The sequence below is a fragment of the Daphnia pulex genome, chromosome 11 (genome assembly GCF_021134715.1).
Source record: "Daphnia pulex isolate KAP4 chromosome 11, ASM2113471v1".
Lineage (NCBI taxonomy): Eukaryota > Metazoa > Arthropoda > Branchiopoda > Diplostraca > Daphniidae > Daphnia > Daphnia pulex.
In genome coordinates this window covers 487,420-514,622 of record NC_060027.1, presented here as the reverse complement: position 1 = coordinate 514,622, position 27,203 = coordinate 487,420, and the positions used below count along the sequence as shown (strand labels likewise).

The window sequence follows — 27,203 nt, the reverse complement described above, 5'->3', positions numbered from 1 at the left end:
ATTCTTTTTCAAGTCTTTTGTTCATTGTTTCTAAATGAATACCAAGTTTTGTTTAGGAATTGTATCAATATATTTTTCTCAACTTCAAAGTCTTTCATTTATACAAAGGTCAGTCACTTGCCTCTTATTTGTAAGATTTGAAAAAATCAACGGTTACAAGTTTCTTTCTTATTTCGCCCTTAAAGTCATCGTCAAGCCACAAGAACAATGAGTGTAACTAAGGCAGTAGTCTAACATAAAATAATTTATAACTCAGCAAGCATACTGGCCTTGAAGAAATCCAACACAAAAGACACCTGTAGCAATGTTAACAGGCTTGAAGTTACTAACCAAGTCTTACAAAAACATACCCGTATTAAACCTTTTTTTTCTCATTTAAGATCAACAATTGATTCCCAGCGACCAATCACCATGAAAATAACCGATACATATAAATAACCCCGAGTAGAAATTTCGGCTCTAATAATAAGGAATTTCCATGTAGAAAATTGCGGAATCGTAGTTTGGGGTGTTATTCGGCTGCGTTAGTGGTGTAGTAACTCGGGGCAAAGAAGTGCTTTGGGAGCTTCGGTGTAGGATTTGGTAGTAACGAAAGTAGTGATGTAATATTCGGATGCCTTTGGTGGTGTAGTCCTTTGGAACATCAGTGCAGTACTCTGGAGCAGCGTGGGTTGTAGTGAAGTAAACTGGAGCCTTGGTGTAGTACTCCACTCCCTGCGTGGTGTAGTACTCCTCTCCCTGCGTGGTGTAGTACTCCGCTCCCTGCGTGGTGTAGTACTCCGCTCCCTTCGTTAGTATGTAGGTGTTGACGTTGTTGTTTGGTAAGGAGGCGGTATAGTGAAGGTAGTGAAGTTCGGGGAAGAAAAATACTTCGGAGATTCTGCGTAGTAGCTCGGGCCAACATAAACTGGGGTGGCATCAGTTACGGTTTAATACTCTGAAGCCTTGGTGGTGTAGCACTTGGGGGCCTCAGTGTAGCATCCGGTTGTTGCGTATGTTGTTGTTGAAGTCCGCCGCACCCAGGAGAAATCGGCACACCAGTGGTCGATCCAGCCATCGACGATACGACACCCAACAGCAGCACGACGCCATAGTTCCCTAGACAATTAATAAATTTTAACATTTAATTTCCTATTATGGTACTGGTTTATTAACAAATAGAAATAAAGTATAGTTGATTCAGTACCCTATGGGGAAATTTTACCTTCATTTAAAACTTGTGATACGACGAAGAATGAAGTTGATGACAAAAAGTGCACGGCAGTTCCTGTTGCTGTGACGGAGATGTTCACTCGGCTGCTGAATTATTTCACCTTTTCTCTCCTCTCATACTACTAGGCAATGAATAATTTGTATATTTTGTTCTTGGCATAATAAAACTCCACTTAACAGAATATTTACCCATGATATGTGGTTGTGTAGTACTACGGTGCTTTGGTGGTGTAGTACTTTGGAGCATCCGTGTAGTAATCGACCCTTTGGTAGTGTAGCTCGGGGAAGAAAAATACTGCGGGGATTCGGTGTAGTAGCTCAGGGCTGCATAAGTTGTTATATATTAACCTGGAGCCTTGGTGCAATACTTAAAGGCCTTGGTGTAGCAACTGGTCGTGTCGTATGTTGTGTAATAGTGGCGGCGTTGCGATTTGTTATCCGCCATACCCAGGAGACATCGCTACACCAGTGGCTGAACCAGCCATCAACGATACAAGACCCAACAGCAGCACGACGCCATAGTTTACTAGACAATTAAAAATTTGAACATTAATATGAAATTATAACTGGCATGTTAACACATAGAAATTTGATTCACAACTCCATGTAAAAATGTTTACCCATGATATCAAACTGGCAATGCGATGAAGAATGCAGTTGGTAAAGATAAGTGTGTAAAGTGTATAAATGTAAAGAAGAGCACAGTTGGTAACGAGTAACGACTAGTAACTGGTAACAGCACGGCGCCATAATTAACTAGAAACTTTAAAAAAATTTAACTTTAATATTTAATTATAGTACTGGGATATCAACATATAGAAAAAAGTGGAATGATTAACAACGTTAAAAACTACAGGTTAGAAACAGAATATCTACCCATGATTAAAACTGGTAACGCGAAGAAGAATGCAGCTGGTGACAAATGGTGCACTGCTGCTCTTGCATATCGGAGATGTTCACTCGACTGATTTCTATCGCCTTTTCTTTGCCCCTATACACGACTAGACATTGAATAATTTAAATATTAATGCGCAAAAATAACTGGCATATTAACAAAGAGAAAACGCAATAGAAATTGATACATGACTCCATGTAACAACAGAAAATTTACCTATGATTGAGAACTGATAATACGATGAAGAATGCAGCTGATGGCAAATAGCGCACTGCAGCTCTTACCGTGTCGGAGGTACTCGCTCGACTGATCCCTGTCGATTTTTCTCTCTCCTTTTATACGACTTTTTCTCACCCCTCCTCTTAAGCCTTGCGGTTATTTTACCTTCTTGATAATGATGTAAAATGTCCCGTTCTCGCCCAACCTCTACACCACTGCATGACACGTTTTACGTAAAGATCTCCATGACCTTCGATTGAAATGCAAACTGGCCTTTCCTTTTGCAGGTGACGTTGCTGGGGATGGGTCTACAAAAACCAAAATCAAAATGAATACCAAATAGTTTACCTTTGCGGCTTTTGTACCTGCTTTGATAATGACGAAACACGTGTTATTCTCACCCAACCTCTACACCACCGCATGCCAGTTTTACGTAATGATCTCCGTGACCTTCGAGAGTGAAGGAAATGCAAACTCGCCTTTCCTTCTTTAGGTTGACGTTGCTGGGGATGGGTCTACAAAAATCAAAATGAATACCAAATAGCTTACCCTTGCGGCTATTGACCCTGCTTTGATAATGACGAAACACTGTTATTCTCACCCAACCTCTACACCACCGCATTGATAGTTTTACACGTAATGTTTCCCGCGACCTTCAAGCGAGAAGGACATCCTATCTGGACAAACTGGCCAACCTGTCTGCAGGTTGATTTGCATGCAAAAAATCACAGCGAAGATATGCAAAAAAAATGTAACGAATCTAAAATTCCTCACACATGTTGACTGCAAAGTTACCTCGAGTATGAGTGAGGATTCCCCAGAGTCAGGTGATAAAAACTGCGGCTAGTGAGCTAAGTTCTAGTGGCAATTATAAGAGATACCTACGTATATACTTACGCGTAGAGTACGGACCGTACTCTAATTGTAACCGTACTGTACGGTTGCAATTTACAAATAACCGATGGCAACGAAATCCAACTGTCTTTTGAAACTGTTTGACGGGAAAGCGTAGCCTGTACTCCTGTTTTAAAGTGTCTGAGTTAACACATCGCACTAATAAAAATACATCACACTTTGGTAATCATTCATTTTATGGTAAATTTTTGACAATAAGTTGAATCAAATTATAGATAAGAGATTAGGTAAATAAGACAACAACTTCACTTGCGTGACAGTTTATCATCTAATTTTTGAATAGAAGCTTTCATTGCTTGGACATTTGTAGACAATCCTTCTTGGATATCCGTTAATAGCTGAAGTTGATTTTGGATTGCCAGATCTAAGTTGGATTGCATACTTTCGACTTGGCCGATAGTTTGGGAAAAGTTGACAGCTATGAAATAAATAATTTTTAAATGAAATTAAAACTAACCATCAAATATGTTTGTTTTAAATAGTTACCGCCATCATGGAGCACTTTCAAAGAAGACAAACGATCAACAACTGAAGGTAATAGAGATATCAAAGGCTCTAGCTGCTTCACAACTTCATACAGTTCTTTAACCTACCAATAGCAATGTAAAAATTTTTATTATAATCACTGATCAATCGATAAAATTACATACCATTCTTGATACATTGCTGTCTTCAATGGGTCCATGTTCCTTGGCTATGCCATTAAGTTTAGACATCAAGACAGCAAGACGACCTTCAACCTAATGGTCAACAAATATTTATATGGCTGTCAATTTGTCACTGGTACATAACTAAAAAATACTCAATAATTAGTGCAATTACCTGGTCTAGGTGAGCTGGTTCTAAAAGAGCTACCTTGGAACATATTGATCTAACAGCATCACTCACACATTTTTGCCCAGTTTCCGCACAAAGCTGATTCTAAAAGTAAAAATTAAACATCAGTGGTTTCACTTCAAAATAATGAAAAGAAGTTTAACAAAAGGTTACCATCTTATCAGGGACCCCAAATAAACTTTCCAGTTTTTCCAGTCTCTGTAGCATATTGGCTTCTTTGGAAGCAAGATCTAGCTTAATCTGTTGTGGTTTAAACTGCAACTGGTAAACAATCTTGGATGGGTCAGTTGTAGAAAGTTTGCCCTGATCATCACCTGCTGTTTTTCCAACAGTTTCCAGATCCTCAAAAATTTTTCTGTAATTAAAATCATTTAAATAAAGGGGTTTACACATTTATTAATAATCTGTAACCTTTTTGTAGAAAGCTCTGGTTTAGGGAAGCCAACTTCATCTATTTTAATTTCCATTAGTTGTTTCTGAAGAAATGCAACTTGCATGGCTAAGTTGCTAGGATCCCCTGATTCTTCAGATCCAGTAACCTAAATAATCAACAGCTCATTTACAATACACAGTTTAGAGTTTAAAGAATATTACAGATTGTTGAACTTCTTGTTGGAGTTCCACAACTTCACACTTGAGACGGTTTAGCTTTTCAATAGGAGATTCTTTTTCACCTTCTGCTTGCAACTCATATGGTCCATTCCTAGGATATAATTACAAATGTGTAAACCAAGACTAAAAAGAAATCTATTGTACCAACCAAGAAGTATAACCAGCATTGTGTTTTACACCAATCTTTCCCGAGAAATCTGCTTTCTGAGATGACAACCAGTGCCCTTGAAATTTTGCATAAGACTCTGTGACATTTGTATTGAGCTTTTCAACACAATCACTCTGATCCTACATTGTTATGTGATAATATTACCAGAATCTAATTTTTAGGCATGTAATAGTCTGGTTTACTTGGTTATTAAGGTTGGAGAATGACTCAGACACGTCTTCAGACTCATAATAATCAGGTTGGTCATACGCCTATTAGACGAAAATAACATCTTTAGCAATAAAAACACGTGATTTGATTATAACTGATTACGATTCCAGGCAGTGCGGCGTATTTGGGATCAGCCATTTTAAACAATTTTAGGAACACCTGTCGTCTGGAGTTGTCACAGAAAATTGACAAATAATTTACTTTGATAAACAGCAGAGTCCAACGCCCTACCTTTCCATCTGCCACTTCTGAGTCATAATAAGAAATTGGGTGTTTTTCAGCGCCTCTGTGGGCCGCAATCAGCACTAAGGAAAAGAAACCACAAATCCGAAAGAACCCGTCTACTTTTTTTTTTAAATCGAAAAACCGTCAGCCGTCAGTATCACACTGCATTCCTGCGCGATGCAATGATGAATATTGATGAATTAAATGAAATAACAGATAATTCCATATAGTATCGCATCTTGTATTTCTTGACTGTCTTGAAACCCTTTCCAAAAATAAATAAAATATCCGCTCTAGCCTAGTTGCAGTGTTGCACTCTTCGATGCTGTTCATGTTCAATTCATCACATAGAAAGATGATATCTAAAATCCAACGTATTACATCATTTCGTTATCTCAAACAATGATTGTAATCTATGTCTCAAAATTATCCCCCTCACCATAGAGCACTGACGTCATAAAAAAATCCAAGTTAGTCAGAGGAATAGAAATTTATATGTAAAATAATTCGACTTAATAATAACGTAGACTTTTAAATTTGTCATTACGACGTAACTAATGTACCTGTAAGTAGAAAAATTAGAGCGCAGAAGGGTTGCGAATATAACTCATTGCAAACAACCTGTATTTAACAACCTATGGGCGGTTTTGTTTAATTTGTGTGGCACAAATTCAAACCCGAATTAGAGTTTAGATTTCACAGGAAACAGAAAATTACTAATTATGGGAGCAACCAACTCTGGATGAGATAGATGGACGTGGTGTCTACCTTCAACTTCTACGTAACGAAAATCTTCGCTGGCATCGCGGTAGATATCGTAAAACTCCCGATACAATTCTTTTGGTTCAAACGTTGAAGTGTTTTTAGCTTTTATAAGCAAAAACGGACATACGATAGCACGAGCCACTGCTTTTAGCTGTTCAGTAGTAAAGTCATTAAAAAGATACGGACGAACGGTAGAGCGCAAATCGCGAGTGAATTCATATTCATCTTCGTCACTTAATTTACGCAAACCGCGCTTAAGAAGGACATCAGCATCTTTCTCGTCAATGGATCCACCGTAATTCTTGACAACTCTTTCGCGAGCATCCTCGTAAGACACAGATGATAAGGGTCCCTGTTGGAGTCTTTCAACAATTTCTTGAAAATTGGTTAAAACACCCTTCATACGAGCAGGTAGGTATTCAGCAGAGGATGAAAGTTGTTTGACTGCATCAAGGCTGATGAGCTTATCCACTAATTCTGAGTACATGGAAACAAAGAAAATGGCAGTAATTGCTCCCATGCTATATTCCAATAAATAAAAAGAATTTGATTAAAGAATTGTTTAACTTCAATGTCCAATTAAGTTAATACCTGTGTCCCAAAATGTTTACTTTTTTCCACTTGAAATAATCTATCACTAGTTTTACATGATAGACATGATCATAATAGTTGAGAAACATTCCTGGTGGGTAATGTGACGAAAGACCATGACCTAATTAAATGAGAAAATCTCAATACACGACAGATGAAACAATTATTAATATTTAGTTATTGTTACCACAAAAATCAAGGCAAACTAGTCTGATATTCGATGGAAGCAGAGGAGCAAGAGTGTCAAACGTTCCTGCATTATCCTGCCATCCATGAAGTGCCAAAACAGGAACACCATCATCAGGCCCCCATACCTTGGCTTAGTTAAAATAAATACAATGATAGTGTTTTCAAGTTTCTAATAAAAGTACTTAACAGTTCTTCTCCCTAAAACACTTCTATTCTTATATAACCACCTGCAAGGTATCCCCAAAGTGTTGGAATTTGAATTTCTTCTTTAAAAATCAGTCCTCGTTCAACCGTTGGTTCCATTGCGAGTTTTGATCCTTCACCAATTTCTGATAAACTAGTTGATTTAAGAAACGGCCCAAGCTATCATTATCACAACATGACTTTCAATTATTTATCTCCTGTGTCAGCCTGTCAGGTCCTTTGCACTGGTTCGTGAGTGTTGTAGACTTGTAGTCTGCATTGGCGTGAAGCAGACGAAATACCGAAATAAGCCAAGAAACCTAGGGACCAATCAGAAACTCGGATTCCTGTGATTGAACAACGTAAAATAGCAGCGGCTTCCTAGTTTTTGTAAAAAGGAAAAAAAAAAAAAAAAAAAACAGCTACATCTCCTTACTATGTCAGAACATTCATTTTACACATTTGATTGTTCAATGACATTTTATTTGGCGAAAACATTAAGTGGATTCGATTGTGTTGATTTATTCGAATCACCGAGATCTGTTGTGTGATTCTCAAACATTCTTTGAGAAATTCGGGATCGTAACGCATTGCACCGAACCAATCGTTTCTTCCAGGATTCACTGTTGCTTTGGACATCATTGTTTTCACAACTAGCTGTTCCTAAAAGTGAGTAATTCTTGGAAATTAACTAGGGAAATTATCGACTGTTTCAATTTTTTATTACTTTGGGCTTATTAGAAGCTTATTTATTTTTACATCAAGCGGCTATTCCAGTAAAGCTTCTTCCTTTCTTTGCGCAAACCATCCATGGTACCTGAAAGAGCCAGAAATTCAAAGATAAATGTTTAAGGATTATTCAAGGAAGTATTCCAATAATAATTTACCTCAACTTGCTAGACATTGCTCATTTCAGCGTTCGCTCGGTGGAACGCAGCTTCAATTTGTAATCTTCTTTCGAATTTTTCAATTTCTTGGTTGTCTGGTTATTTCTTGGTTATCTTCTAATAATCTATAAAACGGCGGCATGATGAACATAAATTGGAACCAGCTATTTCCATGCGCATTTTTGAGCGCCACAAATTGCCTTCCTTGTTACGAGCACATTTATCCGTCACTTCGACATCTGCTAGCGAATCATCCACGATTCCTTGACATATTTTTCGGTGATGGAAATCTTCAAGAATTTTGGCTAATTCAGCTTTACTTCGAAACTCTAATTGGATATCCTGAGGCGTAATTGGTTTTGCATTCAGATACAACGCAACTTTGTTCATGGTGATAATCTTCACAGATTTGATAGTCATCACTCCGTCATGGGAAAAAAAATGACAAGAACACACTAGATTGTTGTTTCGTTCGTTGAAAGACCAAGTCCATTCAGCTGTAGGAGTAGCGACACCTTCAATGAAGTTGTGGTAACCTGCCATATCCAAATGAAGACTTTCCTCCTCATTCACAGTAGGGGTCGAAGAAGAACGAAGAACGTAATTGTGATCAGATTCATATGGGGCAGCATTTTCTTGTGGTTCCTGAGATGTAGCTGATTGGGAATTGTGCGATGTAGATGACGCAGCAGCGCTCTCGCCTGGAGAAGTAGGTAATCTTGGAGGTACCAGTACGTAGCTGTGGTCTAATAACTTGCAAGACGCAGAAGAACTAACCTCCATTCGATCATTTGGCACCGTAGGTGTGACCATATTGCTCAGAGAGCAATTCAAATTTAGCCAAACTGGTGTGGGTTTATTGGGTATAGAAATTTTATCCTGAACGACGATGTGGTGAGTTAAAGGCCGATCAACTGTAAGAAGAAAAGTGTGGCTTGGGCTAGAAAAATTGATGCTTGATTCTGGAACACTTGTAGTTGGATTGGGCAAATCACTTCCATCAGGTAACGAAAGTGGATCTGTGAGAAGTTACAAAAATGAAAAATTTAAGTTTATTTGATAATTAAAAAGATGAATAAGACAAGAAATACCTTCTGAATCGTTTAGAATACATTCCACAAAATATTCTGGAACGACATCATATATCATCGGCGAAGGAACCCAGTCTATATCTTTACAATCATCTACAGATGAGGCATTAGGCAAGCAATAAGCAAGAAAAAAAATTGTAATCACTTTACCACTCTGTGAAAGACTTTCATGGCATAATAATGAATCTAGATGTAATGTAGTCTCAGATGGGTCATCATCGCTGGGAAGTTCACATTCTATGGTTGTGTGTAAACTCTCTTTGCAATTACTTGGAATGTTGTGTTGATCAAGCTCATCTAATAGTTCAAAATAAAATGCTTAACATTGACAGACAGACAATTGTAAATTTGGGAAGTTTGAATATTACCAATCGGCAAAGAATGATCCTGAATTACAGAGAGAAGAGGAGAGTCTATTAATTCTGGTGGCTCATCTCCTAACAACAATGATGGCACAAAATCTGGATGCCTCGGGTAGATAGCTTTTGCAGGTTTCCCTAATATAGCACAACAGAGTATGTATTAGCAATTTACTATTAGCTTGATAGAAATATACCTCCATAGAAATGCTTTGAGCATATACTGATATTATTGATTTTGGTATTACGATTAGCTTCCCTACGTTTAATCTTGTCAAGCCAAAGCTGACGACGAACACTGTTTTGTGGCAAAGAATACAATTTGACACCATCACTGGTCTTACGTCCACACTTAGCAACATGACAAATTCTCATTTCAGTTAATAATAGAAACAAAATTTTAACACAGAAGAAACACTTTTGTCAAAACAGTAGAGCCTTGCTGTTGGGATGCAGAAGCAAAAAATATTCGACATTACATTATTGCGCTAAAAAAGACTGGCGCCATGCTGCGTTGCCAGATAAATCGGCTAAATAAAACAGATGTGAAAGAGCCCTATTGCTCTGATGGCAACCTCGACACTCAACAAACTTAGTTTTTTTTTTTTTTTTAAATTAAATTATAGAGTTTACCGTGTTCAGACTATGCCTATAACCTATAGAATAGTCAACTTGAGAAAACTTTGAACACACCTACAACAGACTTTATCGAATGGACAAAATAACACTTGCTGAAACTTTGCTGAATTCTCCCACCTATGAGTATGACACATATTGACGCTATTTAAGTTTAAAAAATAAAATTAAATTAAGAACCCAAGACGTCCCTTCTGGAGAGGGGTATAAAGTTACCTCGCTTACCTCCAGTTGGCAGACTTATTATTTATTATTACACAGTAGGGGGGGGCTACAACGGTGTATAGTACGGTTCAAGTCCAAAGAACGACGGATATTAAACTCGTCGTACGGCTTCCGTCTCTGACGTAAATAAATTCAACGAAATCCTGTTACAATACTTTCGTTTCTGCGCCCCTCCACCTTAATGGAAAAGCACAACCACCCAGTGTTCACCCAGAAACGCTCGGCAGCAGAGCCCTGGCCAAATAATTAGACCCAAACGAAAACTAGAGAGATGATTTTCAAAGTGAAACTTTCTCGTTTGCTTCGAAAGAGACCGCTGGACGTCAACGGCTTGCACCGGGCGACATCCTCTTCCGTTTCGTCCCACTCGCGGACGCTTTTGAACGCCGTGCTGCAGACGGCTAATCCGCCGCTGGTCGTCGGATATTTCATCGTCTTCTCCTATTCAGCTCTACTCGCTCCGTCGACGCTCCTGGCAGCCGTTTTCGTCGCTTCCATCGCTTCCCTTCTCTCAGGTGCAGTTTGATTATTACGTCACTCTAAAGACAAGTAGAAATTCAATTAAAAACGCCAACGTTGTTTGATTCAGAGTTGTGCAGGTACGAGTTTCTCACCTGCCGACGCAACACGTCGGCATGCCCGTACATTTGCACCTACCAAATGATGGGCGAATTCGCCGCTCACCTTTACGGATGGATCCAGTTGCTGAGTCGCGGAGCTGTGGCGGCTCTGGTGGCCCGCGGAGTCGGATCGGTTCTGGTCCTGGTATTCGGCCGGACGTTGATCCAGTACGATTTCCAATTCGTCAACGAGGATTCGTTTGGTATCATAGCCCAATTGATGGTCTCCCTGTTTGTCCTGCTCGGTCTGAAGGTGAATCTTAAAATGAAACGAAAATGAAATTTTTGAAATAATGAATGAATTACTTACAGATGACCACGCCCTTTGCCGTGGCAATCAAACTGTTCACCGTGATGGCCATTTTCCTATTCATGTCACAAATCGGAAGTTTCACTCTGCCGGAAAGTGAAGTCCAACATCACCATCCGCCATCCATCGATGCAAGTTGAATATAGTCAACTAGAACAGTAGTCTTGGAGTTTGTCATTGTGATTAACACAAGTTTGTCGAATTGCCCAGGTGTCTTCCAAAGAGGAATTCCTAATGGCTGCCGCATTGTTGAGCATGACATTCAAGCCGGAAAACAAGGAGACTCACATACTCACCAAGTCGTCGCTCATGTCGGCTTTTCTCGGAATTCAATACTGCTCCACCCTGTTCCTCTTTGTCATCATGTCCATCTTCCATTGCTTCTTACCGCCCAGGTAAGTTTCACTGGACATATATATTTATACACTCCAGAGCTAGACGACGTCATAATTGACATCTACGCCATGCACAGCGTTTTCGGCCACATCAAAAGCGGATCGCCGTTGCTGGAAATTTGGATGAGCCTGGCCTCGGGTCCTCATTGGTCTGCTGCCATTTTCTCGTGCTGCTGCATCCTGGTCGGCTCCCTGTCGCTGGTGGAGGCGATTCAAGATTCCAAACGTCAAATCAATAAAATGTCGGCCGACGGACTCATTTGGAAGCGGCTGGCGGCCGACCCGAAATTGGTTTTGATTGTGCACGGCTTCATTTCCGTCGGCTTGCACTTGACAGTGTCAACTCTGAATTTGATCTTCATCCTGGCGTTCGTCCACCTTGGCTTGGATTCCATCCTGGGCGTGGCCGTCACCTTCAGACGATACTGCAGCTATTCTTCCACGCGTCAACTGTCCCAGCCAACCAACAAGACGAGGGCTGGCGGCGGAGGAGGCCGGAAGGGTCGCCAGAACGGCGGCTACGACGTGCTGGCCGACGGGCAGCCGTCGTCTCAGCCGTCCCAGCAAATTCGAGCGGAAGATTCAGAGTCGGACGAGACGGACATTGACGCGGCCGTCGACGACTACAAGACGCAAATGTACGTGTCGACGGTGATGCACTGGAACGGGTCGGAGGTGGTCAACAACCAAGAGTCGCCGGAAGTGGATGCAAGTCGAGTTTCGTCCAGGGTGTCGTGCCTGCTGCTGGCCGTCTCGATCGTCATCCTCGTCACGTCGCTGGCCATGCGCTGGATCATCAGCGACCCCAACTGGTTCTCCATGTCCATCACCATGTGCTCGTTCGTCGTCTACAATGTCATCCTGTTTGTCATTTGGACGCATCCGCAGAGGTTGACGAGCAGCAATCCGACGCTCAAAGTGCCGTGTGTTCCGTGGATTCCGGTCGGATCGACGCTGTTTCACTGCATCATGCTATTCCAATTACCGGCCCTGTCCTGGATTGTTTCATCACTCTGGCTCCTAACAGGTACAAACATACAAAATCATTGTCTAAATTCAGTTGTGAATGCACTCCCGCTCTCTCGTTCAGGAATGGCCGTCTATTTCGGCTACGGTTATGGCCACAGTCGTCTCAATTTCAAATTGCAAGATTCAAATTTCAGCCAGGGTGGCGGAATTGGTGGCAATGTCAAAACGGGCGACATGCCAATCGCTCGCAGCAGGAACCCAGCACACAAGTTACGCATTCTACCTGAAGCGGTGATGAACCTCAACGTCACGTCGTCCAGCATCGCAGTCTACCCCCAACCCTACTACAAAATTTAATATATCAAACGGAAATGGATTATTACAAATGGAATAATTATTTAGTTATTTAACCGATTCAACGACGACGGACATGGTCGAATTGCTGCAACATGTAGAATGTATTTGAAATATTTGGAAATGGAAATTACACACCGAAGTAACTCTCTCGTAAAAAATCGGCAACCGTGCTAGCGCCAATTTTGAATTCAATAGAAATCAAAACACTTAGAAAAATAAAATCAAAACAGTTGTGTAACATTTGGAGGAGATCGACAAACCCTTGATTAATATCAAAACAAAGAAAAGGAATTTCCCCTTGACTAAAATTGGAATCGATGAAGGAATGAAAGCAAATTAATTTGGGAATTTCACTGGGCGAAAAAAATGATCCAAATTTTCTCTTAAGCACCTTTAAAAACAAACACAACCCTCTGTCACATAATTAATCAATCACGTCGGCCTCTATAGAAATAGAATAAGTGTGTGTTTCTTTCTTTTGTGGTTTGACTTTTCCCTACTTGTTTTTTTGTTTTTGTTTTTAAATATGTGTCGCCTGAAAGAAATTTGAATGAAGTTTCATCATTCGGCCAATTGATCGGCCAGGAGAAGTTCGTCCTCGGGCAGCGGTTGCCGCTTGTACTGCCACCGTGTGGCGATGTAGACGATGAGGAGCGACAGCGAAGCCACGGCCACTCCGGTGCAGTTGATGAGGATCCCCTCGGCCGTCAAAGGAGCGTACGAAACCCTTTTGAATGTGGAATTTCGTCCCAAATTGAATGGCAGCCTCGATACAGATCAAGAAAAGTGGGCGAATAATCATTTTACCTGGAGAAAATGGCCTTCTCCAAGAGACCCATGAGGGCGGCGGCCGTGGCCAGTCCGAAGATCATCAGTCCACCGTAGACGTGCAGTGGCATGTAGGAGGCGCGGAGCGAGTGACGGACGCCGGGGAAGAGGAACGAGACGAAGCCAAAGAGCCACTGGAGCGCGAAGCAGATGACGGCCGACAGACCGATCCAGCTGTGCAGCGTGTACAAATTGTCGATGGGCGGCTCGGCCAGATTGTGCGAGTCGAAGACGGCCTTGAGTCCGATGGAGGCCAGCAAAAGGGCCGTCATCATCATGACGGCGTGAAGCCATTTCAGCTTCTTCTTCGGCTCGTTACGCAACAAACGGTACACCAAAATGCCTAAATCAAAATTTCAAAATAAAGTAAAAAGCAATTCCGTTTTATTACTATCCTTTCAACATTATCAAATATGGCATCCATTTTGGGACGGCGAATAAATAGTACCACGTTCCACGAATCTCTTGATATTGTTTCAAAAGAATAGCAATTTTTCTTTCATCTCTTCTACTTCAAAAAGAAAAATATTTGGAAAGGGCAAAACATCTGATCCCGTGGAGCTGCTGGAAATTCATCGACTTCAAAAAACAAATCTAAACAGATTGACGGTGTCTATGGCAACTCAACTCGACAAAGTTTTTGCCGACGACAAAGTTTTCGTTTTCCAGTCTCTTCTCCCCCCGGCCCGGCCCCGTCTGCCCATCAATCCCGAAGTAACCCCCCCGAGCGAAAAACTTTGTTGAAATTAATGAAAACAGTTTGTGTGCGTGTCGCTGAAATTTCCTGGGGGAGACGTCGAGCAGCAACAGCCCAATGTGTAACTTTGAATCAATTAAATTAGCGGGCCTTGGCAGACTCCGTAATTAGATTAGACGAGATCAATGTGGGACTGTCTAGTGTCTAGTAGTAAGATACAAGTGAATTGAAAGATAGAGCGATCCAAAATGAGTAATCATAATCATAACAATAATACCGTGACCGTATAGGACGATGAAAGAGACGACCATGAGGACTGGATGCCAATTGAATTGGATGGATGGGAAATCCTGCCAGGCGAATCCGCCGCGGAAGTGAAATGTCCAGACGAGCATGAGGACGACGACCAAACTCGACAGGCCGGCCGTCACCCCGTAGAGCAACGGCATCCATTTCATCTCAGACTCGTTGGCTAATCGATTCATATTTGTCTCTTCTTCCCCGAATTGCGAGGCTTAGCCAATCTAGTCCAGAGTCGATCCGGAATTTATTAGAGCGGCAGACAACAACAACAACAACACAATCCGGGCAACAGCTTTTTTCCCGCTTGCTGGATCGTTTTCAAACCTAAATGTATACCAAATAGAAAAAAAGGAATTAGCCAAATATAGAACAGCTTTTTCGCTATCAAATGGACACCAACACACACACACACACAAGTGGGCGGGTGACTGTGGCAACTGTTGATCAAACCCCTCCAACCCTGTGCGATAAATCCCGAATCTCTTTGCGTAGCCATTGGCTGCCAATCGGCTTCCATCAACAAGTAATGCTATACACACACACACAGGTAGTAGCTAAGGCTAAACGCCAACAATCAACCAGACACACACACACACACCAAACATACCCAGACTCGGTGGTTGTTGTTGGATGTTATTATCAGTTGAGTTGTTGGGAGTAAAAAAAATCCGAAAGATACTTTCGGCGGAACTGACGTGGATCGAATGGGAGAGAATCGTCCGAGCAACTCGGGCGAGCAGGAGCAAAGGGCCTGTACTAAAAAACGTTGAATCAACCTATTCTTTACGCACACACACACACACTGTGCCGAGCCCAACTCCGCCCTTTCTTCTCCTTCTTCTTCTTTCACATAACCAACAGCAGATCCCCCGCTCAATACTCTCTCTTTCTCGCTATCTATCAGCTGTGGCCGTGTGTGTGTGTGTGTGCCGTGAAAGTTGGGTAAGACCAAACCTCACTGGCCTTATCAGAAAAGTTGGGTCGTCCGGCCAATAGAGGCGCCACAGGTCCAGTTTTTTTTTCTCACTTTTCATTTGAATCCTCCGGTTTAAACGGGAGAGAGAGCCGGAATAATCAAATGTACAAAGAACAAACGGATGGAGATAGACGACAATGACTTAACACGTCAACTATTCAATTATTCCATCGGGCGGAATGGAATGATGATGATGGAAGAACACAGCGTACCAGAACTTCTTCCTTCAAGAGAGTTTGGATGCGTGCCATTCCGGCAGCTGCAGGTCAAATTGCCATGCGTGAAATTTCCATCGTTAATAATATCAAAAAAAGGAGGAAAACAATTTCAGGATCGGAATAACTCCAAACTCCTTCCCCTTTCTCTCTCTCGGTGGATGATGTGGATGGATGTGTTTCGAGTACATCCCCTCGGACCGCCCACTTGTAGAGCGATGCGGGCAGAAACCAACCGTCGAGTGGGGTGAATCTCTCAAAGACGGCCAGCCATCAGCCACAGGCGGACACACAAAGTTGGAAAATCCTGTCACTGGTTCATCTCTTCTTTCCAATGCACATTTGCATATCTCGATTGTTTGTACGTCTAAACTATCTAATAACGATCGGTTTGGGTGGAACTAGACGACAACAAGTCCATGCAAAATAATAATAAAAAAAGGAAATGAAAGGGGGAGAGAGACTATTGTGTGCGGGCGGGATCGATGGATCGATCTGGAGCGCATTTCGGCCACCCACACTAAACCCCCCCCCCCCCTCCTCCCCACTGCCCCTCTTTTTACGGTGACAGCTTAGCGACACAATTGGTAATACGGTACGAGTGGGGGATGGGATCTAGACCAAGTAGACGAGCAAATGGGAGAGATGAAAACAAAAATAAGGATTAGTCCTACCACCGCGATAACTAATGGCGAAAACATATCACGACTGCTCCTTTTTTGTTTCTGTTTTTAAAAAGACGTACTACCATTATGATTGGGTAACCCAGAAAAAAAAGTAAGGGCCATGAGGCCATCCATTCTAATCAACGCGTTCACCCATACGTGTACCAATAAAACAGCCGCTATATGCTATAACTCAAAAGTTTGGATTTGGGTTAGGCAATTTCATTTCATTCTGTCGTGGGGGCTCAAATCAATTCAGCAACTTACAAAAAAAGAAAAAGATGAATCACGAATCAACTGTGAACGACAGTTCTCTCCTATATCCTGTGTGTACGGGGTATTATTATGAAACTTGTGCGGGGTGGAGTTTTAGAGTCCGGACTGTCTCGACCCCAAAAGAAGAAGAAGAAAATCCAATAAGCTCTGCACAGCTCGTCCTTATTTGGCAATTTTCGTCTAACGACTGCGACCAAGTTCTTGACAAATCAAATCAAATCAAAAAAGAAAATCAAAATAATCGATTGAAGTTTCAACGACTTTGGGATTTCTTTTTTGCCCGGTGATGTGCAAGGGAAGAACTGTGAGAGGAGAGCGGCTAATCAATCGATACTTGTCATCATCACTTGAAACGAGAATGAAAAACAACACGAACCACCGACACGAGAAGATGTATGCACACACAAATTCACGTCTGGAAAAATCTCTAAATTGGCAATCAAATTTAAAAACTGAAAAGCAGCGGGTGTCTGGAGCGACAGCCATTTTTTGGTTGTCATGGCAACGCGAAGGTTTTTTAAGTAGCGGACGTGAAGGACTGAAGGGGGGTTGATTGAAACGAGGTGGCATGCGGAGAGGGGGCGTTCAGCGGGATGGTAACGGGGAATAATGGAAAACTATAATGAACTCGGCTGTTGAATTCATTACGGAAAGACGACACGTGTAACCTTTCCAAATTTGATTTAAAAAACAAAAACAAACAAAAACAAATTAAACTAGCTGAAGTATTCAAGTGTCTTTAAGTTCAATACGGATAACAGATGTCTCAACTGATGCTTTAATCAATTTGGTTCAGGTTTTCGTCTAATTCAGTCAAGATGACGTCAACCTCAACTCTAACAAGGAAAAAGTTGCGTCTACACGCCTGCCTCTGTCAGCTTTGAACAATAAAAAATAATTCACGCTCAGGTTTACAAAATTACGACCAAGAAACCTGCGTAAAATTCATAAAATGTCCGTTGTGAAAGTGCACAAAGTATTTTCCTTGTAGGCTTTTTTTAAATTTAAGATTTATCTCTCTAAAACTTAAAGAAAAAAATGTGTCGTTCGCTACATTGCAGTAATCTGGGCCAGATTTGCATTTGCCAAATTGCTAAAATGAGTAAAAAATGGACTCAAAATTTTTTTTTATTGAATTGGTCTTAAAGAACCATATATTCAACACAAATGATTGGGTTAAAAAAAAAACTAAACAAATCGAATGAAAACCGAATAAAACTAAGATATTGGTATCATTAGATTTGCAATGGTTTTTACCCCTTTTCTTTTCTGTAATATGTCGGTGCATCACGATGCTATTGATTTCACGTTTCATCCATGACGCCGAATCCAAATGGATCGCACAATAACCCCCCCCCCCCCCACCCCACTCTCCCTTTTTTGACGTAACAAAAAGACGCATCCGAATAACACGGAAAGAAGCAACCCATCCATCCATTAATATTCCAGCCGCAAAAAAAAAATTACGGCGCAACTTGATAACCGGAACATTCCTCGAGAGTTGATCAACAACAACAGAAAAAAGATACTTGATTAGTTTTCAACCCCCAAAAAAGATGACAAATAGAAATCCGGACAGTTTCATCGTGTGCGGATCAATGGCCTTGTCTAATCGATCCATCACTGTTATTGTTGGGCGTTGAAAGGCAAATCAAATATCACGTACAATACGATGCGATATTTAAATATAAAAGGTATAAAGGGGGGATCAAATCAATTAAGTGGCTGAATGACAATCAATAGGGTGGTGGAGGGGGGAGGTAAGCGATGGGCGGTGTGATGCGTGTCATTCGTGACGGCCTGGAAAAGGGAGGATGGATAATATTCCATTGTGATGTGATGTAAGGCGTGAAGATATAATGCGGATCAAACAATATTAGAGCGTATAGGGCCGGCCTCCTCCGGCTAGCTGCGTCTCGATATTAATATGACAAACAAGAATAATAGTCCGGCCACTCCCTTTTAATATCAAAAAGAGGGTGGTGGGTGGGCGGGTGGTGGGGATATAGAGACAAGTGAAAAAGGTTAGACTTATAGTTTGTGTTACTAATCAAGTGCCGGCGCGTGCTGCTGTTGCGCCACCATCGTACTATCCGGCCAAGCGCGAAATTTCGTTCCAAACACCCGGTGCCAGTACAGCACATGGAAACGAGTTTCTGGGCCTTTTTTTATTTTTTTTAATAAAGACGAAGGGAGGCTGGCTGCATCCAACACATATGGAATATCAAAACATCAGCAGCTACGAGGAAAGAAAAAGATGATGGAAAATGTGTCGGGTGTCGCAGGTGTCCGGACGCGGATAGGCCAGTCGCCAAAGACATCAGCTAGCAATAATATAGGCCCCCCCACCCTTATTATTCCGGTGGAAACTGCTGGCGGCTCTGTGATTTGTCCAAAACGTTTCAAACAACCCCCGAATGTGCCAGCCCCAACCAACCAACAGCAATTGTAACAAAAAGAAAAATACATTTCTCCGAGATCCAGCACATTTCCGTATGGGGATATGGGGGGGCCGGATCCGCCAGCTATATAAATCCAGGCGGAAGTCAAGAGACGAAGCGGATATCAAGTTTGGCCATGATCTGTTCCAGTGCTGCAACTAATGATCCAGCCTCAGCAGCAGCAGTAGAGTCGATTCAACTAAGCAAACACTCTTCCGGATATCCTGCAGCAGAGCAGCTCGGCATCGCTCCTCAGACTAGTACTAGGAATTCCGGCATGTCTTACGGAAGCAGCAACGGAAATTCAAACGGGTCTCTGATCCAGCATCACCACCACCATCACGACTACGGCTATCATCACCATCACCATCATCTGGTGGCGGGCAGCTTACGCTCGCCCACCGTTTCATCCGCACCGGATTCTTCCTTCGTCGGCCAGCAGGATCACCACCATCCGCAGCATCTCGACTCGTGTTCCATCCACTCGTCGGCGGTGGCGGCCGTGGCGGCGGCCGCCGCAGCCGCCGCCGCCCTCACCACCTACCACCACCACCAACATCAACATCCGCACTCGAATCTTCATCCGGCGTCCACTACAACCGATTCCGCCCACCAACCGGAACAGAATCAACTGATTGCGCCAATGACGCAGCAATCGATTCCTCCCAAAAGTAAAGCGACACCGGCCAGGTAAAACAAATTTCAATCACATTACATCAATCAAAATCATTGAATAACTTCCAGCCGACGTCTAATGATATCAAAATCCAGACAAATGCTATTATAGCCGAGTCTAAGCAATCTCTCTTTAGTCCCCCAGCAGATGATTTGATTACATCTCTCCGACGTTTTCTTTTGAGCTTGCCAAAAATAATGTCAAGACTATCAGAAAGGCCATGAAAAGACAAATGGGAAAAATGGAAATGTGTTGTTTTCATTTAATTTTTGTTGTTTCTTCTTATCTTGTCGGCCATTCTAAAAGACTTGGCAACTTTACAACAGACTTTTAGAGGGGGGAAGGAGGACTTCATCATCAATCTGGAAAGAAGAATCGTCATCACAAAATGCTGGGGGAGGATAAAAAAATAAAACAGGATCCGTATCAGTCAATCTCAAGAATGAGAATAGACACAAGGGATACAAACTAAACGTTCATTGTGACTTTTCCTATTCTAGTCTAACGTCGGCCGGGGGGAGTAAAAGAAGATTGAGCAACAATCTTTGATTTAGGCCAATCCCAATGGATGTTGATTGTGATTGATATCCGGCTGGATAGCTTCCACAACTGATGACAAAAATAAAAAAAAGGGCGAATCTGAAAGGAGAAGTAAACTAATTGATTGAGCGCTGACTCTAGTCCTTAGTACGATTCCGACTAATTGACACAGGGGAAAAAGAATCTGCTTTTTGAATAATTCCCGTCCAATTGTTAAAGGCCCAGTTTATCATTTCTTTTAAAGAAAAAAAAAGGGAAAATCAATGACGTAGTAGCTCGAAAGAGGAGCAGTCGGAAGCGCAATAAGCTCTTGATCCGCTTAAGATTTTTCGCGTCTAAATGTCGAGTGCGATCCGGTTGAACGGAAACAACCAGCCAAAACTGGACCCCGGGAAAATCGAAAAATATTGGCAGAGCCCAAAACATAGTTGAGTATTATTAATATTACATAACTCAATCGATTGCAGAAATACACACAATAGTGGCGCAGCTAGTGGCCGCAGACCAAAGTTCTATCAAGTGTGTCGTCTATACGGGAAGCAATTCCAGTAATCCCGACGTCTTATCACAAATAGTAAAAAGAAAAGTCTAGTCTCTGGGAGCTCTAGGCTTTTCGATCTTAGTGCTAAATAGCGTCAGGCAACAGCTTTTAATTGCGCAACAACAAAAAAGGGAAAACAAAAAGAGGATTTAGCCACTAGCACTTTGAGCTAATAGGATCACACGCCCGCGTTTGTTGTTTGTTGTTTTTCCCACCGGGTCTAATTCAATCGATCCTTTTTTGCTATTTGAACGAAAAACAGAAACAATTCGATGAGGAATTGCCGGTCGTCATCGACGTCTTCGTCGGCCAAGAAAAGGAAACGGGTGGCGACGGTGGCGCAACGGCGAGCGGCCAACATTCGCGAGCGACGTCGCATGTTCAACTTGAACGAAGCGTTTGACAAGTTGAGACGCAAAGTGCCAACCTTCGCCTACGAGAAGCGGCTGTCGAGAATCGAGACCCTCCGACTGGCCATCACTTACATTTCCTTCATGGACCAAGTCATCCGCAATGAATCCAAAGCTCCGTCGGCCGGACCCACCGGAGCTGCGTCATCCAGCCAACTTCCGGCCACTTCCGGTGCGGATAACAGCTACAGAGAAACGACATCCTGGTGATGTCGTCTCCTTCCATCCAGTACGGTACGACATATCCTACCCAAATCCATTTATGGCGCCAAAAGTACGAAATTTTGAATTCTCCATCCGCTTCTCGGAAAAAACCCAAACCAATGGCAGAGGAAAATAGAGTTTGCCTTTGGGTTGTCAAGCGCCCCCAATCAGCGAATTAAATATTGACACAAAAAGGAGGATGAGTTGGCCAAACACTGAGAAAGATTAAAGACATCGTTCATCACCTGTCGGCGGAAAAAAATAATAAGAAAAAAATGGGGGGAAGAACAACGATCGATCCAGCTAGGAAGATTCCGTGTCTACAAAAGGTTCACCGGATCCGAACGCCGTCGGGCTGTCTGGGCGTCTAGGACAAATGGCGATTCGCGAGAGAAAGTTCAATTTGTTATCCAGTGGAGGATAAAAGAAAAGAGAAAAACGTTCAAGAATTCTGTTTTTTTCTTCTTCCTGCTCACTCGGTTTCATTAAGTAAAGTGGCAAGGAGATCACACGCTCATCTGCTGTCGAGCACAGCCACACCCCGTCGTTCATAAGGTCAATATTAGCCTTTTAGACTAGGAATTTCGGCTCTCAGCGTGATGCGTCTCTATCTCTACGACGACGACTTCTTTGCCCTCTCAAGTTGCCTTTTAATAGCTCACCAGTCTCCATGGCAAACATTGGCATCAGGGGGGGCTTTCTAAATAGGCCAGACGTGAAGCAGCACCGGCACAAACGCTAATGGCCTGGTAGGGGGTAAACCCATTTGCCGAGTCTACACATATTCCCAGAGAAGATTGTACCTATAGCCAAGTTGAATTTCAGAGACTGTGGTATAACATATTCCCTCCATGGCGGAAAATAGAAAATTCGGTTCGAACCAAGCGCAATGACAAAAATACAAGTTGGTGGCGGCGGTGGGAATAAGTTCTTCTCCCGTTTCCAACAAAAGTCACTCCCAATTAGATCATAACGAAGGAGGGGAGCAGCAGCAGCAGCTAGACCCCAGAGTAATTTTTCAGAACTTTTTCTGTATGATACCCAAAGTTTCGTTTGTTTCTTTCGCCCTTTACCCACTGCTGACTATCGATTCGAAGCGCAACTGGATCCGTTTATCAATAAATTTGTTTCCAAAATAAAGTTCCAGAGGATTCCAGCATTTAACAGGAGTGTGTTTGTCACTGGAAATAACCGAAAAGTTGGTGAAATTCCCTGGGTATTTCATTATCCAACTCATTTGCAAGAACAACCGATAACTATGCGGGAAATTCAAATCTCTCCCGACTGGCACAGGGATCCCCCCCCCTTTCCAATTAGAATTTACAACCCAATTTGAACTGCATAAAAGAAACGGTGGATGTGCTGAGGACCCTGAGGTGCGGCGGTGGCTTACGACGCTACCGAATTTAAAATTTAAAATAAAAAAATAATAATTCAATCAACCGGAGCGAGACTTGCTCTCCATTTCCCTTGAATTCATTGTTCCCGGATGACATTTGTAATTTAGGTTCAATTCGGCGAAACAATTTGAAAAATCAAGTTCCTTTTCTCCCGCACTCAATAATTTAAAAAAAGAATAATAGAAATGTATTATTGAATGGCGACATTGCTTCGACTCTTTTTCATTTTCAATTTGAATTCGTAATTCGTAATTTCGCTTCCGCCTCCCTTGGAGCGAACAAGTTAAGCTTCTCGTCTTCATCAGGAATTCTTGGTAGGGACAACAACAACAACACAACATCGAATGTGTTGCTATGTTTCAATATTCGAGTTGATTCCCTCGGCTGATACAAAACGACAAGAAAATTCCACAACCAAATGTCCAATTACTAGTCAGATTTGACGTTGCAAAATTTAGTTGGAAAAACAAAACAGGAAATCAAACCAAAACGAAATTTAAAAAAAATCAGTTTTGATTTTTTTTTGGGGGGCCATACACAAGATAATAAACTAGATAATTATTCGGTTAATTATTCAGTTCTATCTTGTATTTTTTTTAACTAGATGAAATATTCGAGAAATAAATTCTTGGTAAAAGCCTGCACGTACGTAGTTCTGAGTATTTAAGTTGCTTCACCAATCAGAACCACCAAGTGACTTGGAAGTTCACATGGATGATGTTGAACAAGAAAACTCTGAGATGCCTGAAATGATGCTTTCATCATTTTCTGTGAATTCCATCATTACGGTCTCAGTCTGGCCTCTGACAAGAAAATTAATCAAATGAAATCGGATAATAGATAAAACCAACTAAAACCAATTTTTAAACGTTGCTGGGTAGAATAAACTTTAGTGGAATTTTAAAAAAAAAGGCCAAATTGAAACTTCTTCACTCATTCCCCCCACTCACTTTCGATTCCATTTGAATTTTTCAAAATTTTATTTCTTCCTCCAGTTTTAGAGTGAATGGCGGCAAGTTTGAAAGCCAAAAGCTTCTCCCTTTTTTTGGAGGGAGGGCTGTGAAAAGAGTGTCTAGCTCATCTTTTTTTGTTTTATTGATCAACTTTCGCCAGTTCCCCCCCCCCCCCCCCGAGCTCCAGAACTTTAAAAAAAGATTTTGTCTTTTTCCACACAAAAGGCTCGGGCGGTTTTCTTTTCTTCCGTCCGGATTCTTCGGAAGGGGAAGGAAGAATCGGAAGGGGAAGGAAGAATAAAAAAAATGAATAAAATAATAAAAGAAAGATCGCTCTTTCCCCACCACTTTCAATACGAAATCAAAGTGCAAAAGCCATCAATGAAACAAAGGAGACTGGAAGACGCCGGAGCAGGGTGGAAGGAAATGAAACAAGGCAAAAGAGCTTTCGGCATTCCCTCCATTATATAGTAGTAGACGATTTCAAAAAGATTCGCAAATTTTTAAATAAAAACATTCACAAAGAAGGCAGTGCAAACTTTTAGAGGATTATTAAGTATGTATAGAGGGTAGTTCTCATTTGAGCAAGTGAAACTCATCCGGAATCTATGCGATTCTCAAATTAAAAAAAAAAAACATGCCTGTCTAAACTGCTTGGGAATGACGCGGAATCTTTGAAGAAATGTTTCACTTTTATTCATTTTTTAAACAACTTTCTTTACGTTTTAATTTGATTTTCGCAGGAAGGAACTGCAGAGCACCCAGTACATCCCCCCCAAAACGTCTTCCACGGTTCGTCAATAGAAATCGTTGGCCACTATCCGCACAACGGATTTATGCGCAACATATCACAAGTCTTCCACGCGCGCAACGTGTCATCCATATTACTGTTTCATTTTGTTTGTTTTCTATTTCAGCTGTTTAACGTGTCTAAATTCTAATGAATCTTTGCAAAATGAATGGCCGGAAGTAGCTTAAGCATTGGCGCGAGAGAATCCGTTTCGCCATCAGGAAATCAGCTGAACCAAGTGTATAATGCGATATTATTTATTCAAGTCAATTGTGTGCTGTTATTATAGCGTACGTGGGGTCGGTTCCGCTGCAAGCACCAAGAGAATAGGGGGACGTGTTCAAACACGCACGCCAAAGAGCTCGGGAGGCAAAAGAAGAGAGAGAGACACACAACTCATGTACACAACAGACTGGAATGATTCTTTCGTTCTGCCAGAGTAAAAAATATCGATCGCTCTCGGGGAGTTTTTTTCCACTCCGACAAACAAATTTCAAAGCTCTTGGGGGGAATAAAAACGCCGCCGTTTCCTACAGTCTCACTAAAAAATTTAAATAAAAAACTAAACTGGCTAACAAATGAACGCATTTCGACTAAACAGGGCGATTGTATGTGAATTTAAAAGAATAACGCCGAGAAAACAATTGAACTAGGTGGAGGGCCTTTCAAGATAATCCAGCTCCATTGTGAAACCTTCATTTGATGAACAATGTGACCATCATGGGCCACACACACACACACAAAGTTGTCAATGAAAAGACAACTTTTTTCAACGTTCACCAGGGGAAATCTGTCAAAGTGGGAGACGAGGATCGCAATGTGGTGAGGAGGCCGTGTGTTGGCCACAGGAGGGAGATAAGGACGCCTAATGCACAAAAGAGAGTTGCTGGGAATGGGGCTTTATTACACCCATGCATAAACAGCGAGCGTCACGCGGCTCGTTTCGACATCACGTTCCCACTCTTAAGACACGAACAAACGTGATAATAACGACACCGACAACCAACGACAACAAATACGGGTGTTTAGAATCTGAGGGTTTGGAGTTGTAAACTGACTTACGTTGAAGATCCAATGAAGATGGCAGCTGATGATCTCCCAGATAGATTGAAGATGGCAGCTGATAATTTTCCAGCACCTGGACAAAAAAGAAAAAACAAAAAACAGATTGGATTACACCTGGTGTCACAATCAGACTGGACAAGTCTCGTGTTGGCTGAAATTATTATCACAGGATGTGAGCTACTGTGAGTAGGTGGTTGGGGTTGTCGAGAAAAACCAATAACTTCAGGTGGTTGCCAAAAAGCTGTGAATGCCCACGTTAGAAAGCTTATGTATATAATAAACAGTTTAAGGCAAGGGGGGAAATATGGGTTCTACGTCAAGAATTCAATTCCTTTTTTGTGTGGCTGGCATAATGGTTTCAAAGCGTTGTGGGCAATTGTACACAATGCCAAAAGATTTACGATGGCTGTGTTGCCAGGAAAGGAGGCCCTACAAAAGCTAGCAACCTGACATGTCCTGAAGCAATCTACCAGGTCTAAAAATGGCCATATTTTTCAGAGCCATTCAGATTGCCAGGAAATATAACAACGGGGAACCCATAACTAAGAAAAGAGGAGGCAAACAAAACAAACGCTTGCCAAAGAAGAGTGCTACATCACCGCTGTGTAACAACACTAGTCAAAAAGCAGCCAGCCAAATTTAGCACATTGCTTATTTTTTTTACGTGGTGCAGCTAAATGTTGCTAAATTGCAACAACTTCCATGCAGGTTTTCCTTCCTACACTGTAATAATGTTGAAAAGCCCAACCACTGAGAGTACTAGCTCACCAGGGTGGAAAGAAAACGTGCTTCAAGGAATATGAAAGAAAATGGCAGCACTATAGGGAATCAATAAACTTTCAAGTTCATTTTATTACCTCACTGGCTGTATGAATGTTTATGAAGAGGCCGGCAGGACAAATGTAACAACAAGTGTGTTGAATTGTTGTTGACGTTGCACGTTTTATTGTAGTGGGAAAAACGATCGAACTGAAGGTGAGGTCTAAACAGCAACTCATTTGATATTGTTTTTGAAATTTGAATATGTTGCAATTTGCATTTCTCACGTTCACCACCAAACGGAAATAAAAGAATGTCTAACACGGCGTGTAATTAAATTAATTCAAAATTATTGATAATAATAATTATATTGCAATTCAATGAATAAAAAAACGATTTCTGGTATTTCTCGTTACATCAGTATAGAAAATACGACCTATACGGTAACCCAGCCATTCGTTTCCGTTTGTTTTCTCGTCATTACAATAATAACGACCTGCCGCCAGCATTTTCGTGTTTGGCACAACCTAGGTACATATGCAAGTCCGCGCAGGCGCATATTATAACATATCCGACCGTCCGGAATCGTCTCT

At 41.7% G+C, this 27,203-nt stretch overlaps 6 protein-coding genes and 1 long non-coding RNA gene across 11 annotated transcripts; 2 read left to right on the top strand and 5 right to left on the bottom strand.

The window, feature by feature from the left end:
• Positions 1 to 51: 51 nt before the first annotated feature.
• LOC124207249 lies at positions 52 to 2,517 on the bottom strand. 2 transcript variants are annotated; one of them, XR_006879851.1, is made up of 6 exons: positions 2,324 to 2,517; positions 2,089 to 2,213; positions 1,833 to 1,975; positions 1,402 to 1,738; positions 1,205 to 1,334; positions 52 to 1,098 (listed from the first exon to the last, which is right to left on the bottom strand). It is a non-coding gene; the product is annotated as an uncharacterized LOC124207249 (long non-coding RNA). The 2 variants fall into 2 exon arrangements; XR_006879852.1 differs by lacking the exon at positions 1,833 to 1,975 and having other exon boundaries at positions 1,205 to 1,331; positions 2,324 to 2,516.
• An 882-nt stretch (positions 2,518 to 3,399) lies between these two features.
• On the bottom strand, positions 3,400 to 5,332 carry LOC124207242 (dynactin subunit 2-like). The gene is made up of 10 exons (XM_046604613.1): positions 5,172 to 5,332; positions 5,042 to 5,110; positions 4,839 to 4,978; positions 4,673 to 4,781; positions 4,490 to 4,617; positions 4,232 to 4,433; positions 4,064 to 4,162; positions 3,892 to 3,981; positions 3,728 to 3,830; positions 3,400 to 3,659 (listed from the first exon to the last, which is right to left on the bottom strand). The coding sequence occupies exons 1-10, from the start codon at positions 5,205 to 5,207 to the stop codon at positions 3,487 to 3,489; spliced, it is 1,149 nt and encodes a 382-aa protein (XP_046460569.1). The 5' UTR covers positions 5,208 to 5,332; the 3' UTR covers positions 3,400 to 3,486.
• A 182-nt stretch (positions 5,333 to 5,514) lies between these two features.
• Positions 5,515 to 7,310, bottom strand: LOC124207245 (probable serine hydrolase). The gene is made up of 4 exons (XM_046604620.1): positions 7,067 to 7,310; positions 6,838 to 6,969; positions 6,651 to 6,771; positions 5,515 to 6,580 (listed from the first exon to the last, which is right to left on the bottom strand). Exons 1-4 carry the CDS (start codon positions 7,140 to 7,142, stop codon positions 5,977 to 5,979), a joined length of 933 nt encoding a protein of 310 aa, XP_046460576.1. The 5' UTR covers positions 7,143 to 7,310; the 3' UTR covers positions 5,515 to 5,976.
• Positions 7,311 to 7,909: 599 nt separating this feature from the next.
• LOC124207240 lies at positions 7,910 to 9,909 on the bottom strand. Of its 2 annotated transcripts, none has more exons than XM_046604612.1 (5): positions 9,557 to 9,909; positions 9,369 to 9,497; positions 9,151 to 9,297; positions 9,001 to 9,081; positions 7,910 to 8,928 (listed from the first exon to the last, which is right to left on the bottom strand). In XM_046604612.1, exons 1-5 carry the CDS (start codon positions 9,732 to 9,734, stop codon positions 8,027 to 8,029), a joined length of 1,437 nt encoding a protein of 478 aa, XP_046460568.1. In that variant the 5' UTR covers positions 9,735 to 9,909; the 3' UTR covers positions 7,910 to 8,026. The 2 variants fall into 2 exon arrangements, with proteins under 2 accessions (XP_046460568.1, XP_046460567.1); XM_046604611.1 differs by having other exon boundaries at positions 9,001 to 9,093; positions 9,557 to 9,908.
• Positions 9,910 to 10,164: 255 nt separating this feature from the next.
• On the top strand, positions 10,165 to 13,365 carry LOC124207237 (probable cationic amino acid transporter). 2 transcript variants are annotated; one of them, XM_046604607.1, is made up of 6 exons: positions 10,165 to 10,735; positions 10,810 to 11,093; positions 11,153 to 11,281; positions 11,361 to 11,545; positions 11,623 to 12,572; positions 12,636 to 13,365. In XM_046604607.1, the coding sequence occupies exons 1-6, from the start codon at positions 10,492 to 10,494 to the stop codon at positions 12,869 to 12,871; spliced, it is 2,028 nt and encodes a 675-aa protein (XP_046460563.1). In that variant the 5' UTR covers positions 10,165 to 10,491; the 3' UTR covers positions 12,872 to 13,365. The 2 variants fall into 2 exon arrangements, with proteins under 2 accessions (XP_046460563.1, XP_046460562.1); XM_046604606.1 differs by having other exon boundaries at positions 11,623 to 13,365.
• Positions 12,954 to 27,108, bottom strand: LOC124207247 (plasma membrane ascorbate-dependent reductase CYBRD1-like). Of its 2 annotated transcripts, XM_046604623.1 has the most exons (5): positions 26,709 to 27,108; positions 25,849 to 25,924; positions 14,674 to 15,023; positions 13,679 to 14,042; positions 12,954 to 13,598 (listed from the first exon to the last, which is right to left on the bottom strand). In XM_046604623.1, the coding sequence occupies exons 3-5, from the start codon at positions 14,879 to 14,881 to the stop codon at positions 13,433 to 13,435; spliced, it is 738 nt and encodes a 245-aa protein (XP_046460579.1). In that variant the 5' UTR covers positions 14,882 to 15,023; positions 25,849 to 25,924; positions 26,709 to 27,108; the 3' UTR covers positions 12,954 to 13,432. The 2 variants fall into 2 exon arrangements, with proteins under 2 accessions (XP_046460579.1, XP_046460578.1); XM_046604622.1 differs by lacking the exons at positions 25,849 to 25,924; positions 26,709 to 27,108 and adding an exon at positions 15,307 to 15,546.
• LOC124207246 (achaete-scute homolog 1-like) lies at positions 19,393 to 25,982 on the top strand. The gene is made up of 3 exons (XM_046604621.1): positions 19,393 to 19,962; positions 21,292 to 21,673; positions 24,740 to 25,982. Exons 1-2 carry the CDS (start codon positions 19,409 to 19,411, stop codon positions 21,647 to 21,649), a joined length of 912 nt encoding a protein of 303 aa, XP_046460577.1. The 5' UTR covers positions 19,393 to 19,408; the 3' UTR covers positions 21,650 to 21,673; positions 24,740 to 25,982.
• Positions 27,109 to 27,203: the final 95 nt, after the last annotated feature.